The sequence below is a fragment of the Salmo salar genome, chromosome 29, assembly GCF_965601325.2.
Source record: "Salmo salar chromosome 29, fSalSal1, whole genome shotgun sequence".
Taxonomy (NCBI): Eukaryota; Metazoa; Chordata; class Actinopteri; order Salmoniformes; family Salmonidae; genus Salmo; species Salmo salar.
This window is the reverse complement of record NC_138319.1, coordinates 10,319,292-10,334,747: the sequence shown is the minus strand read 5'-3', so window position 1 is coordinate 10,334,747 and position 15,456 is coordinate 10,319,292. Positions and strand designations below refer to the sequence as shown.

The following is a 15,456-nucleotide window of genomic DNA, read 5'->3' as shown; positions in this document are numbered from 1 at the left end:
AGAAAAGGTGGACAATGCATGTTTAAAATCACACCGCATATTTGACGAAGGAGAGAAGGCACAGCTAAACCAGAAAAAGTTTTAATCTAGGAGTCGGACAGGTGGTAACTTCTAAGCCGAAAGGTATTTTTTATTTATGCGGAGCACTGACGTGTCTCTTGGCTCAAGGAATAAATTTCAATGCGTTTCTATAGTCCTCCCTCTCTCTGTTGCCTACATTACAGCAGATATCATTTTGTTGCCTACATTGCAGCAGATATCATTTTGTGCAAGGACTGATTGGAACACCGCAAGGCAATCAAAGTAGCCATTTGGTGCATCCCTACTGTATGGATTGGTACCAGTGCTTGGCCAAAATGTGTTGCATTTTGTGTATAACGCTGGTGCTGAGACCCAAAAAAGACGGAGTCTCACCAGTGCTGCAGTAGAGAAGCCGCATACAGCAAGTACTGTACTGTAGCAGTAAACTGGCAGAGCACACTCAACAACAACAAAAAGTTGCTGGGTTATAAACAATCCAATTTGGATAAATATTGGACAGAACACACATTGGGTTATTTTGACCAAGCCAGTTTGGTCACTTTGTTGGGTTGTTGGGTTATTGATGTGGGGTATTGAGCTATGGAGGCATGGCTTAGTATGGAGGCATGGCTTAGTAGGGGCGTGGCTTTCAAATATACAGAACAAAAATATAAACGCAACAGGTAAAGTGTTGGTCCCATGTTTAATGAGCTGAAATAAAAGATCCCAGAAATGTTCCATATGCACAAAAAACATATTTCTCTGAAATTCTGTGCACACATTTGTTTACAGCCTGTTAGTGAGCACTTCTCCTTTGCCAAGATAATCCATCCACCTGACAGGTGTGGCATATCAAGAAGCTGATTAAACAGCATGATCATTACACAGGTGCACCTTGTGCTGGTGACAACAAAAGGCCACTCTAAAATGTGCAGTTTTATAATACAACACAATGCCACAGATGTCTCAAGTTGAGGGACTGTGCAATTGGCATGCTGAGTGCAGGCATGTTCACCAGGGCTGTTGCCAGATAATTTAATGTTAATTTCTCTTCCATAAGTCTCCAACTTCGTTTTAGAAAATGTACAGTACGTTCGACCGGCCTCACAACCACAGACCACGTGTAACCACACCACCCCAGGACCTCCACATCCGGCTTCTTCACGTGGGATCGTCTGAGGGGGGGAAGGAGGTGGTGAGGAGTATTTATGTCTGTAATAAAGCCCTTTTGTGGGGAAAAAGTCATTCTAATTGGCTAGGCCTAGCTCCCAATTGGCTAGGCCTATGCCCTCCTAGGCCCACCTATGGCTGCACCCCTGCTCAGTCATGTGAAATCCATATATTAGGGCCTAATGAACGTATTTCTATTGACTGATTTCCTTAAATGAACTGTAACTCTTTGAAATTGTTGCATTTATATTTTTGTTCAGTGTAGTTATTTTTGTCTGCCCGTGAGAGTAAATGTCATTCTGGTTCATGTTCTGTTGTCATTACATGTTAAGCACTGACACCTTTGTAGCTCTTATGAGGTTTACACAAGAGTATGAGTTCCTCAAGTGCCTATGCATATCCCAATATTGGGAGCTACCACTTTGTCATAATGTTTAAGTAATAATGTTATTGCATTTATATTAAAATATGTGATGTGTAAAAATATTGAAGGAATATTTAAATTTGCAGTGTACAAACTTAACTTGATGAACAGGAATTACATTTACCCTCACGGGTGGCCCAAAAAAACTATTAGAAAGCCACGCCATCAATACGCCACGCCTCGTGAAAATAACCTGATTATTCAGCATGGGTAAATTTACCAACAGTTGGGGTTTTATTTGGATGACAATGTCTACTTCAACAAGTCGGCAGCTCTGAACATTTTGCTTACTCTGGACCAGGCCCTAGGTGGCAGGTAGCCAAGCGGTTAAGAGTGTTGGGCCAGTAACCGAAAGGTTGCTGGTTCAAATCCCAGAGCTGGCGAGGTGGAAAAATCTGCTGTTCTGACCTTGAGAAAGGCAGTTAACCCCCCAACAACACCTGCTCCCCAGGTGCTAGATGTCAATTAAGACAGCCCCCCACAGCCCCCAAGAAATCCTTTCTTTAAACCCTGGGACTTGAAAGAGGAAGTGACAGCGCAAGAGACAGATAACCCTGGAATGAGTAGGTGTGTCCAAGCTTTTGACTGGTACTGTATATATCCCAACCAAAAGCCATGGATTACAGGCAACATCTGCACTGAGCTAAAGGCTAGAGCTGCTGCTTTCAAGGAGCTTGACACTAATCCGGATGCTTATAAAGAAATCCTGCTACGACCTCTGACAAGCCATCAAACAGGCAAAGCTTCAATACAGGACTAAGATCAAATCCTGCTGCACCGGCTCTGATGCTCATTGGATGGGGCAGGGCTTGTAAACTATCAGGGATTACAAAGGGTAGCCCAGGCGCGTGCTGCCCAGTGACGCCAGCCTACCAGACGAGCTAAATGCCTTCGATGCTTGCTTCGAGGCAAGCAACAATGAACCATGCATGAGAGCACCAGCTGTTCTGAACGACTGTGTGATCTCGCTCTCCGTCGCCGATGTGAGTAAGACCTTTAAACAGGTTAACATTCACAAGGTATGCAGGGTCAGACGGATCACCAGGACGCGTACTGAAGAGCATGCGCTGACCAGCTGGCAAGTGTCTTCACTGACATTTTCAAACTCTTCCTGACCCAGACTGTAATACCTACATGTTTCAAGCAGACCACCATAGTTCCTGTGCTCAAAAATGCCAAGGTAACCTGTCTAAATGACTATTGCCCCGTAGGACTCACATTTGTAGCCATGAAATGCTTTGAAAGGCTGTCATGGCTCACATCAACACCATCATCCCAGACAACCCGGATCCACTCCAATTCGCATACCGCCCCAACAGATCCAGAGATGACCCAATCTCTATTGCACTTCACACTGCCCTCTCCCACCTGGATAATAGGAACACCTACATGAGAATGCTGTTAATTGACTACAGCTCATCACTTTTATTTTACCTTTATTCAACTAGGTTGGCCAGCTTCGACCTGGCCAAGATTAAGTAGTGCGACAAAAACAACAACACAGTTACACATAAACAAACGTACAGTCAATAACACAATAGAAAATACAATTAGAAAAATCTATGTACAGTGTGTGCAAATGTAGGGAGGTAGGCAATACACAGGCCATAGAGGCGAAATAATTACAACTTAGCATTAATACGGAAGTGATAGATGTACAGATGATGATGTGCAAGTAGAGATACTGGGGTGCAAAAGAGCAAGAGGGTAAGTAATAATATGGGGATGGGATAGTTGGGTGTGCTATTTACAGATTGGCTGTGTACAGGTACAGTGATCGGTAAGCTGCTCTGTCAGCTGATGCTTAAAGTTAGAGGGAGATATAAGGCTCCAGCTACAGAGATTTTTGCAATTCCTTCCAGTCATTTGCTGCAGAGAACTGGAAGGATAGGCGGCCAAAGGAAGTGCTGGCTTTGGGGATGACAAGTGCAATATACCAGCTGGAGTGCGTGCTACGGGTGGGTGTTGATATGGTGACCAGTGAGCTGAGATAAGGCGGGGCTTTACCTAGCAAAGACTTATAGATGACCTGGAGCCAGTGGGTTTGGCAACGGATATGAAGTGAGGGCCAGCCAACGAGAGCATACAGGTCGCAGTGGTGTGTAGTATATGGGGCTTTGGTAACAAAACGGATGGCACTGTGATAAACTACATCCAGTTTGCTGAGTAGAGTGTTCGGGGCTATTTTGTAAATGACATCGCCGAAGTCAAGGATCGGTAGGATAGTCAGTTTTCAAGGATCGGTAGGATAGTCAGTTTTACGAGGGTATGTTTGGCAGCATGAGTGAAGGAGGCTTTGTTGCGAAATAGAAAGACGATTCTAGATTTAATTTTGGATTGCAGATGCTTAATGTGAGTCTGGAAGGAGAGTTTACAGTCTAACCAGACACCTAGGTATTTGTAGTTGTCCACATATTCTAGGTCAGAACCGTCCAGAGTAGTGATGCTAGTCGGGTGGGAGGGTGCGGGCAGCAATTGGTTGAAGAGCATGCACTTAGTTTAATTAGCATTTAAAAGCAGTTGGAGGCCACGGAAAGAGTGTTGTATGGCATTGAAGCTTGTTTGGAGGTTTGTTAGCACAGTGTCCAAAGAAGGGCCAGATGTATACAGAATGGTGTCGTCTGCGTAAAGATGGATCAGAGAATTACCAGCAGCAAGAGCGACATCATTGATATATACAGAGAAAAGAGTCGGCCCAAGAATTGAACCCTGTGGCATTCCCATACAGACGGCCAGAGGTCCGGACAACAGGCCCTCCGATTTGACACACTGAACTCTATCTGAGAAGTAGTTGGTGAACCAGGCAAGGCAGTCATTTGAGAAGCCAAGGCTCAGGACCCTGGGACTGAACACCTCCTTCTGCAATTGGATTCTGGACTTCCTGATCGGCTGCTCCCAGGTGGTGAGGGTAGTCAACAGCACATCCACCAAGCTGGGGGCCCCTCAGGGCACTACTCTAATACCACATATCTACACACAAAATCCATGTGTACGTGTGTGTGTTTTGTGAGCATGTTATCGCGTGTGTATTTCTTCACAGTCCCCATTGTTCCATAAGGTGTATTTGTATCTGTTTTTTAAATCTGATCTTACTGCTTGCATCAGTTACTTGATGTGGAATAGAGTTCCATGCAGTCATTGCTCTATGTAGTACTGTGTGCCTCCCATAGTCTGTTTTGGACTTGGGGTCTGTGAAGTGACCTCTGGTTGCATGTCTTGTGGGGTATGCATGGGTGTCTGAGCTGTGTGCTAGTAGTTTAAATAGACAGCTCAGTGCATTCAACATGCCAATACTTCTCACAAATGCAAGTAGTGTGAAGTCAATCTCTTCTCTACTTTGAGCCAGAAGACATTCACATGCATATTATTAATTTTAGCTCTCTGTGTACATTTAAGGGCCAGCCATGCTGCCGTGTTCTGGGCCAATTGTAATTTTCCTAAATCCCTCTTTGTGGCACATATCCACACTGAGGAACTTGAAGCTCTCTACCCGCTCCACAACAGCCCCGGTGATGTGGATGGGGGCGTGCTCGATAGGGGTATGGGGAGGTTAGGGTTGGGATTTGGTAGGGGTCGAGAGCTTCAAGTTACTCTGTGTCCACATCACTATGGAATTAACATGGTCCACACACACCAACACAGTCGTGTAGAAGGCACAACAACACCTCTTCCCCCTCAGGAGGCTGAAAAGATTTGGCATTGGTTCTCAAAGTTTGTACGACCCAGTACATCACTGGGGCCGAGCTCCCTGCCATCCAGGACCTCTATACCAGGCGGTGTCAGTGAAAGGCCCTAAACATGGTCAAAGACTCCAGCCATCCAAGTCAAAGACTGTTTTCTCTGCTACCGCACAGCAAGCGGTACCGATGCACCAAGTCTTGAACCAACAGGACCCTGAACAGCTTCTACCCCCAAGCCATAAGACTGCTAAATAGTTAACCAAATAGCCTCCTGGACTATCTGCATTGACCTTTTTTGCACAAACTATTATGACTCACATACAGTGAGGGAAATAAGTATTTGATCCCGTGCTGATTTTGTACGTTTGTCCACTGACAAAGAAATGATCAGTCTATAATTTTAATGGTAGGTTAATTTGAACAGTGAGAGACAGAATAACAACAAAGAAATCCAGAAAAACGCATGCCAAAAATGTTATAAATTGATTTGCATTTTAATGAGGGAAATAAGTATTTGACCCCCTCTCAATCAGAAAGATTTCTGGCTCCCAGGTGTCTTTTATACAGGTAACGAGCTGAGATTAGGAGCACACTCTTAAAGGGAGTGCTCCTAATCTCAGTTTGTTACCTGTATAAAAGACACCTGTCCACAGAAGCAATCAATCAATCAGATTCCAAACTCTCCACCATGGCCAAGACCAAAGAGCTCTCCAAGGATGTCAGGGACAAGATTGTAGATCTACACAAGGCTGGAATGGGCTACAAGACCATCGCCAAGCAGCTTGGTGAGAAGGTGACAACAGTTGGTGCGATTATTCGCAAATGGAAGAAACACAAAAGAACTGTCAATCTCCCTCGGCCTGGGGCTCCATGCAAGATCTCACCTCGTGGAGTTGCAATGATCATGAGAATGGTGAGGAATCTGCCCAGAACTACACGGGAGGATCTTGTCAATGATCTCAAGGCAGCTGGGACCATAGTCACCAAGAAAACAATTGGTAACACACTACGCCATGAAGGACTGAAATCCTGCAGCGCCCGCAAGGTCCCCCTGCTCAAGAAAGCACATATACATGCCCGGCTGAAGTTTGCCAATGAACATCTGAATAATTCAGAGGACAACTGGGTTAAAGTGTTGTGGTCAGATGAGACCAAAATGGAACTCTTTGGCATCAACTCAACTCGCCGTGTTTGGAGGAGGAGGAATGCTGCCTATGACCCCAAGAACACCATCCCCACCGTCAAACATGGAGGTGGAAACATTATGCTTTGGGGGTGTTTTTCTGCTAAGGGGACAGGACAACTTCACCGCATCAAAGGGACGATGGACGGGGCCATGTACCGTCAAACCTTGGATGAGAACCTCCTTGCCTCAGCCAGGGCATTGAAAATGGGTCGTGGATGGGTATTCCAGCATGACAATGACCCAAAACACACGGCCAAGGCAACAAAGGAGTGGCTCAAGAAGAAGCACATTAAGGTCCTGGAGTGGCCTAGCCAGTCTCCAGACCTTAATCCCATAGAAAATCTGTGGAGGGAGCTGAAGGTTTGAGTTGCCAAACGTCAGCCTCGAAACCTTAATGACTTGGAGAAGATCTGCAAAGAGGAGTGGGACAAAATCCCTCCTGAGATGTGTGCAAACCTGGTGGCCAACTACAAGAAACATCTGACCTCTGTGATTGCCAACAAGGATTTTGCCACCAAGTACTAAGTCATGTTTTGCAGAGGGGTCAATACTTATTTCCCTCATTAAAATGCAAATCAATTTATAACATTTTTGACAAGTGCGTTTTTTCTGCATTTTTTGTTGTTGTTATTCTGTCTCTCACTGTTCAAATAAACCTACTATTAAAATTATAGACTGATCATTTCTTTGTCAGTGGGCAAACGTACAAAATCAGCAGGGGATCAAATACTTTTTTCCCTCACTGTACACTGCTGCTATTGTACCCCTGCAAATCAACTCAGTACTGGTACCCCGTGTATATAGCGAAGTTATCGTTACTTATTGTGTATTTATTCCTCGTGTTACTATTTTTCTATATATTTTTTTTATATCTCTCTGCATTGTTGGGAAGGGCCCATAAGTAAGCATTTCACTGTTAGTCTACATCTGTTGTTTACGAAGCATGTGACAAATACAACTTTCTGTTTTATTTTATTCACCAGCAGTTGGGTCTTTTTAATGTAATCCATAGGTTATTTTCAGGAGGCATGGCCTATTGGGGGGCATGGCTTTCAGATATTTCATTTTGGACACCAGTGAGAGTAAATGGCATTCCTACATTTCAATTTCTAAAATATATTTTCACATCACATATTTGAACATAAACCTAATAAGATCTTTTTTTTTTTTTTGATTATAACAAAGTGGGGAACTCATACTCCTGTGAAAGCCTCATTAAAACTATGAACGTGTCAGTGCTCAACCTTAACATACATCTGTATATTCTGTATACTGTATACACATTCTGTATACTTCTGGCTCTTCTTTGGACACTGTGTTAACAACCCTCCAGATGAGCTTCAATGCCATACAACTCTCCTTCCGTGGTCTCCAACTGCTCCTAAATACAAGTAAAACTAAATGCATGCTCTTCAACCGATCGCTGCCTGCACCTGGACGGTTCTGACTTAGAATTTGTGGACAACTACAAATACCTAGGTGTCTGGTTAGACTAAACTCTCCTTCCAGACTCACATCAAACATCTCCAATCCAAAGTTAAATCTAGAATTGGCTTCCTATTTCCCAACAAAGCATCCTTCACTCAGGCTGCCAAACATACCCTCGTAAAACTGACCATCCTACCAATCCTCGACTTTGGCGATGTCATTTACAAAATAGCCTCCAATACCCTACTCAACAAGCTGGATGCAGTCTATCACAGTGCCATCCGTTTTGTCACCAAAGCCCCATATACTACCCACCACTGCGACCTGTACACTCTCGTTGGCTGGCCTTCGCTTCATAATCGTCGCCAAACACATTGGCTCCAGGTCATCTACAAGACCCTGCTAGGTAAAGTCCCCCCTTATCTCCGCTCACTGGTCACCATAGCAGCACCCACCTGTAGCACGCGCTCCAGCAGGTATATCTCTCTGGTCACCCCTAAAGCCCTAAAGCCAACTCCTCCTTTGGTCGTCTCTCCTTCCAGTTCTCTGCTGCCAATGACTGGAACGAACTACAAAAATCTCTGAAACTGGAAACACTTATCTCCCTCACTAGCTTTAAGCACCAGCTGTCAGAGCAGCTCACAGATCACTGCACATAGCCCATCTATAATTTAGCCTAAACAACTACCTCTTCCCTACTGTATTTATTTATTTTATTTATTTTGCTCCTTTGCACCATATTATTTATATTTTAACTTTGAACTTTCTTCAAATAACAAATCTACCATTCCAGTGTTTTACTTGCTATACTGTATTTACTCTGCCACCATGGCCTTTTTTGCCTTTACCTCCCGTATCTCACATCATTTGCTCACATTGTGTATATAGTCTTATTTTTCTACTGTATCATTGATTGTATGTTGTTTTACTCCATGTGTAACTCTGTGTTTTTGTATGTTGTCGAACTGCTTTGCTTTATCTTGGCCAGGTCGCAATTGTAAATGAGAACCTGTTCTCAACTTGCCTACCTGGTTAAATAAAGGTGAAAAAAAAAAAAAAAAAAAAAACATGTGACGACAATACAACAAATGAAACGGAATAACATTTACTCTCACGGACAGCCAAAAATAACTATCTGAAAGCCACACCCCTATTATCCACGCCTCCAGTCCTCCACCCAACTAAGTGACCCAACTGGCTGAATCAAAATAACGTGTGTTCTGTCCGCTATATACCTAGCGCTGGGTTATTTTTAACCCAGCATTATTTTTAGGACATTGTGGGGAAATTAGAGCTTCTTCTCCAAGCATAACATTTATCAACTAATGGAGGATCATTGAGACCACATACACAGGACCTTGCAGCTGTGCATTGTAGCTGTGCATTACTGATCTTGAGTAGCCTTCCTAAGGGTGTTTTCCTTCCAGTTCTCTCTGGCAGAAAGCACAGACAAGGGCTTCGCCTAATATGGTCTCCTAGTTGTGTCAGAATGTTTTATTTTATTTGGCAGTCAAGATCGAACCATTTCAGGAGGAGAATGAAAGTTCAGTCCAACTAACCGAGCCTGTATATAGCCTCGCTACAGTTATTTTTCACTGTCTTTTTTACTGTTGTTTTTATTTATTTACTTATCTATTGTTCACCTAATACCTTTTTTTTTACTTAAAAATTGCACTGTTGGTTAGAGCCTGTAAGTAAGCATTTCACTGTAAGGTCTACACCTGTTGTATTCGGCGCGATCGGGAGACCCATGGGGCGGCACACAATTGGCCCAGCGTCGTCCGGGTTAGATGAGGGCTTGGCCGGCAGGGATGTTCTTGTCCTATCGCGCACTAGCGACTCCTGCGGCGGGTCAGGCACAATGCATGCTGACACGGTCGCCGGGTGTACGGTGTTTCCTCCTGGGTTAAGCGGGCATTGTGTCAAGATGCAGTGCGGCTTGGCTGGGTTGTGTTTTGGAGGACGCACGGCTCTCGACCTTCGCCTCTCCCGAGTCCGTACGGAAGTTGCAGCGATGGGACAAGACTGTAAACTACCAATTGGATACCACAAAAAATTCAATAAAAATAAATAAATAAAAAGAATGAAGGGTTGTCCCCTTCACTGTGATGCATTCTGGAGAATATGGTATATCGTCTGTCTCGCTACATCAATAAAAAGAGGACCACTTATGATCGTTGCAATACTTTTTAATCCTTTACCTAAACATTTCTTCAATAAAATGTGCATAGCTGTTTTCTCATTTTTAGGATGACAGAGATATAGCTTGCCCAAGGCTTCAGAAACAGGAGTTGCTGTTCCAGAGTTTTTGGTCTGCTCTCACGGCACCATGTAACAACACTGTGATTTACAGTCGAACCACTACACACCCTCCTCCTGCTTCCCCTCTCTGCTGTCTGCTCTTAGGCTGGTGTAGGCAGTAATAAGAAATCCACCAAAGTAGGACTAGCCTGATCTGTGTCTATTTAAGGCTCCAGTGTCTCCACTGGGGACTGGTATTTGACTTAAATCGGCCAAATGTTTAGGCAGAACAGAGGCCTGGAGGCTCAGCACTAGAGGAAGGAAGACAGTGATAAAATACCCATTGTCAAACAACTGTCCTGTTAGCAGCTGACGATGCAAGTGGCCTGAAATCCAAATGGTAGGAAGTGTGTACAAGGACTAGAACTTACAGGTTTTTTCAGGAAGAACAGGGACAGAGCTCCAACAAGGGGCATGTCACCTAGCAATGGCTCCATGACTACTCTCAACACTCCATGGAGCTGTGAAACACAAAAGAGGCATTAAGATAAACACACTCGCTCGCAGAGATAAAACAGAAACCCACACAAGACACAATGTTAAGGTGGCTTTCAGTATCATGGAACTAACACTCTGCAGGTCCTTGACCCACCTAATAAGCTCTATGGGAACATTCCAGAGTGGAGGCTTGGACATTACAAAGATGGCCCCCTCACTGTCATTATTATCAGGACAACATAACATAACTGCTCCATGTCATCCTCAACTTGCTAAACAAATATTGAGCTAATTATATCTCTCAAAGTCTAGCAGGTTGTTTAAGTGCTGATTTATTATTATGTTGAATAATAAAAAATTCACACAAAATAAGTGGTAGTTTTAATCATAAGCATGGTGTTTCCAAACACCTCTACATGATGTACTGTGAGTATGAGAAATAGGAGCTGGTGCGGTATAATTAGCCTGGTCTCATACACAAGACGTAACATAGTAAACGTAAATCCGGGCCATCAAATGAGTATAATATGTTACGTTTGGTATGGTTACATGAGACAAAAGTTTACTTAAGGCAAAAACTAAAGTAGGGTGGTTGGTCAGGGTGGATGGGTGGGCGTACAACGCGAACGTCAATCAACCCAAAGGTTGCGTGTAGGAATTTCATCACGGACAACTTTAGCATTTAAACTAATTAGTAACTTTGCAACTACTTACTACTTTTTAGCTACTTTGTAACTACTTAGCATGTTAGCTAACCCTTCTCCAAATCCAAACCTTAAAGGTGCTGAACAGTAATTCTGAAATGTACTACCAGGAGGTTTGAAAAGACAGGGTGAGTGGTCAGGGAGCTTATATTCATGAGCTCGCCTTGACTGACGGTGTTTGAAACGCCTATGTCAAGCAACTTGGATGCAGCGAGCAGTGTTGCAGTAAAATCATCTCAAGCTAATTTGGTGATAAACAAAGCAACTTAAACGACAATGAAATTGCATCACTGATATACATTTTTTTATATATACATCTCCCATTTGGCATGTCTCTTGTGAGGTGGTTCACAGCAGCCCTGATTGATGTGTTGACTTGACAACTGCGTCAGAGTTTTGAACGACCCTTCCCCCCATTTTGTTGCATGCTGTCTGAAGACCTAGCCAGTAACTAGCTAACACCAGACACAGATGAAAGGAGAAACATATAAATATCTTTGCCATAGATGAATAGGGTAAACTTTTAATTATAATATTTTTTTTATTATTGCTGACACACTACAGTCAAAGTAGCTATCTAGCTATATTAACCAGGCCCCTCTACAAACATGCCTTCGCCGATGTTGGTTACGAGGCCGTACTTATTTCAATTAAGAGAATATCATGTTAATATTGGTGTATTAAAATGAGAGTTAAGGTGATGTCACCTTAACAATGAATCCAACTTTTGATTTCAACTATTTGACATGGGAGATGGGACCAGTAACTTTAAGATCAAACTTTATCAATGTAGAACCAAAAGTAAATTTTCATACTTTGGTCAGCATACTAGTTTCCTTCAAATATAATCACATTTCATGAAAAATATGATTTTGATGGTTCATGACCTAACTCCTAACCCTAATCTTAACCCCTAACTCCTAGCCTAGCTAACTAACATTAGCCAAAACAAATGAGGATTTGTAAAATATCATACGTTTTGCAAATTAGTAACACATTGTACAAATTGCAATTCGTTACATATTGTTTGAATTGCAATGCGCAACATATCATACGAATTAATACATACCATATGAAATGGAACAATACAATAATACATTTTACATTTAAGTCATTTAGCAGATGCTGTTAAGTAGTAAGTGTATACATTTTCATATTTTTCCGTACTGGTCTCCCATGGGATTTGAACCCACAACCCCGATGTTGCGAGCACCATACTAATTGGAGTGTCCCGGATTTACATGTACTATGTTACGTCTACCCCTGAGTCCTGGTTGGTATTATAGGACTTTCCTTACTAACAATCCTAACTGCTCTTTGTCTCTGAGACAGATTGATTGCTTTTCCTGCCAGCTATGTTTCAATGCTGCTATGCAATGGCCAATGGCATATAAACACTTGTTTTGTTCTACCCTCTATTCTCTCCAACACACACACACACACACACACACACACACACACACACACACACACACACACACACACACACACACACACACACACACACACACACACACACACGGTCACTGATCACATGGTGTTTTGCTTGCAAGTCATTGCAATCAAAAACAAATTGAGCAAGCGGGCATCATAAAGTAACTTTAATATGATTTCACAACATTTGTTTGATTTTAACCATCTTCCACTCTTCTGAACAGGTCTTTAGGGACAGAAACGACAATCAGATCAACCATTACAGTTTTATAGTCCATTTCCAATTGCAAGTGAAGTGTATTTGTTAAAAAACGAAACAAAAACAGTCCCCCGCTGGGGTTTTACATTCCTAGGAAATAAAATGTCTACATTACCTGTATGCTTTTAATACCAGCTTTGCAGTAGTATCTTTTGACGTCCACATCAATTTCAGTATTTCCAACAAAACTGAAGAAAAAAACCCCACAATTATCAGCATCATCAAAAATCACATGAAAGTGTTCATGTACACTAGGTGTAATTTAATAACAAATAATAAAACCACATGACTACTACACACAGTACATTCTATGACAAGCCAAAAGATAAAACCTGTCCAAAATAGAGATAGTCACGTCACCTGATCTGTAGGTCCATGATGATCTGACGCTTGTCCACATTCTCTGTGTAAACCTTGACCCCGTTAATCCTCAGAGGCTAAACACAAATACAAGACAAATTACATCACCACTAGGCCTCACACTTGTGTTTTACCCAGCATGAACCTCGCCACTACTCTGTGACCCTTCCTGGAAACTATTAAGGAGACACCCATCCACCACAGTCACGTGACCAGATAGGGGTCTAGGGATGCTCGTGCCCTTTTGCCCTCCAATAGTAAAAGTGCAGCAGTTAGTTGAATAGTTGAAAAACATCTCATAAACAGCAAGTATAAGGCAGGGTTAGGTAGAGACTCCTGCTGATAAGTCTTGATGCTCACCTTGTCCCCCATGTCAATCTTGCTGAAACAGAAGGTGCTGAGGTGGGAGTTGGTTCCCTTCACGGCCGGCTCGATAGTCTCGTGGAACAGCTTCTCTATGAACTGGCAAATATATGGCCACATCTGTCTCACAGTCTGCAGGCCCACAGGGAGGAGAACAGATCAGTGAGTTGACACTGGGCCCACATTCTGACCATCATCCAATGAGTCATAAAATAAAATTTAGGAAGCAGAGTGAAGGAGCTGAATTCACTGAATTCATTCTTCAATATCAGGGCACATATTCAAAAAGTGTCTCAGCGTAGGAGCGTTGATCTACGATCAGTTTTGCCTTTCCATCATAATGAAATAAGATGGGTGGGACCTGTTCCTAGATTAGCGCTCCTTCTCTGAGACTCTTTGTGAAAACAGGCCCAGCAATATTCTAAAAGTGATGTGAAGCCATTTCAATTGTCTCATCAGTTCTATAATTCACAATACTGGTGAAACTCAACTATGCAATTTTAATCATCACGTGTTTTATTTCGGTAATAATGTGTACACAATAAATATTTCAAACTTTGTTTTCAGGTCATTACCTTATGGAACGGTTTAAAGCTTACAGCGGCAATCTGCAGATGCTACATCTATTATTGGACTTTTAAATTAAATATATATTATATAACCAGTGATTCCTTGGAGAATATAACTTGACCTTAGTTCAACTGTAGTTCCCCATCAGAACCCAAAATCTAAGTTTTATTCCATTGTTTGTAAACAATGGAAGTGTAAACAAACACTGTATAGCCTCAAAACATGGTTAAAACTATGATTTGTATCTCATGGATGGTCAGCCCTTCTATCAATAAATCTGTCTAGGAATTTGAGAGCATTTACATTTCTCCAGCCCTATCCCTTAGCTGTTTACCAAAAACAGTGGCAAGGTGACCAGATTGCCCTTTTAAGAGACTCTTACATCTGATTGATTTCCTGATTTATGCATAGAGTATGCTGCAAAAATAGAGCAGCTGTGTGGTTCAACCCACGGCAGGGTACAGTACATCCCAGTATATCTATATTTACAGCGCTGCAGTGAGGGAGGGAGGGGCTACAGTACAGATACTGTTCCAGTGGTATCTACACCGCAAAACCCAGCAGGAAAAAGTAGGTCTTCGTCAAAATAGAAGTGGAACATCTGACACTATGTTCTTTTTTGTTATTTTACCTTGTTCAGCCACTCTACTCTTTCTACATCCGGGAAGTTGACCTAAAAGGAAGAAAATAACACATCAATGGGTCTTGGTATTATTACTGTTTTACATGCTCAAACACAGTTTTATTTTCCCATTTTCAAGTACCAGTATTCATACTGATTCCATCTTAACAACTACATTGTTGCATTGTTATTTTAACTTAAATAGCTGGTGGATATTCTGCCTAGGTTCAGGAGCAGTCTGTCTGCAGCCTGGGTTTGCGTCCCAAATAGCAACCTATTCCTATAGTGCACTACTTTTGACCAGGGCCCATAGGCCTCTGGTCACAAGTAGTGTGCTATGTAGGGAATAGGGTGCCATTTGGGACGCAGCCTGCTTGAACCCTCCTGGCTATTACAAAGACATAACAGTACTGTAGCTGGAGCTATCCACTGAATACTGCACACAGTACGTGCTGTGCATCAGTGGGAGAGCCCTGAGCATACATACTGCCCACAC

The 15,456-nt window shown here is 42.7% G+C and overlaps 1 protein-coding gene across 4 annotated transcripts in view; it reads right to left on the bottom strand.

Moving 5' to 3' along the window:
- Positions 1-15,456, bottom strand: part of esyt2b (extended synaptotagmin-like protein 2b) — a 53,866-nt gene that overhangs the window by 34,532 nt on the left and 3,878 nt on the right. For all 4 annotated transcript variants that reach the window (XM_014180654.3, XM_014180651.3, XM_014180652.3 and 1 more), the window contains exons 2-6: positions 14,970-15,011; positions 13,766-13,900; positions 13,406-13,482; positions 13,161-13,233; positions 10,582-10,671 (exon numbers count right to left, since the gene is read on the bottom strand). In XM_014180654.3, the coding sequence (XP_014036129.3) occupies positions 10,582-10,671; positions 13,161-13,233; positions 13,406-13,482; positions 13,766-13,900; positions 14,970-15,011 (417 nt within the window). The remainder of the gene's footprint in view (positions 1-10,581; positions 10,672-13,160; positions 13,234-13,405; positions 13,483-13,765; positions 13,901-14,969; positions 15,012-15,456) is intronic.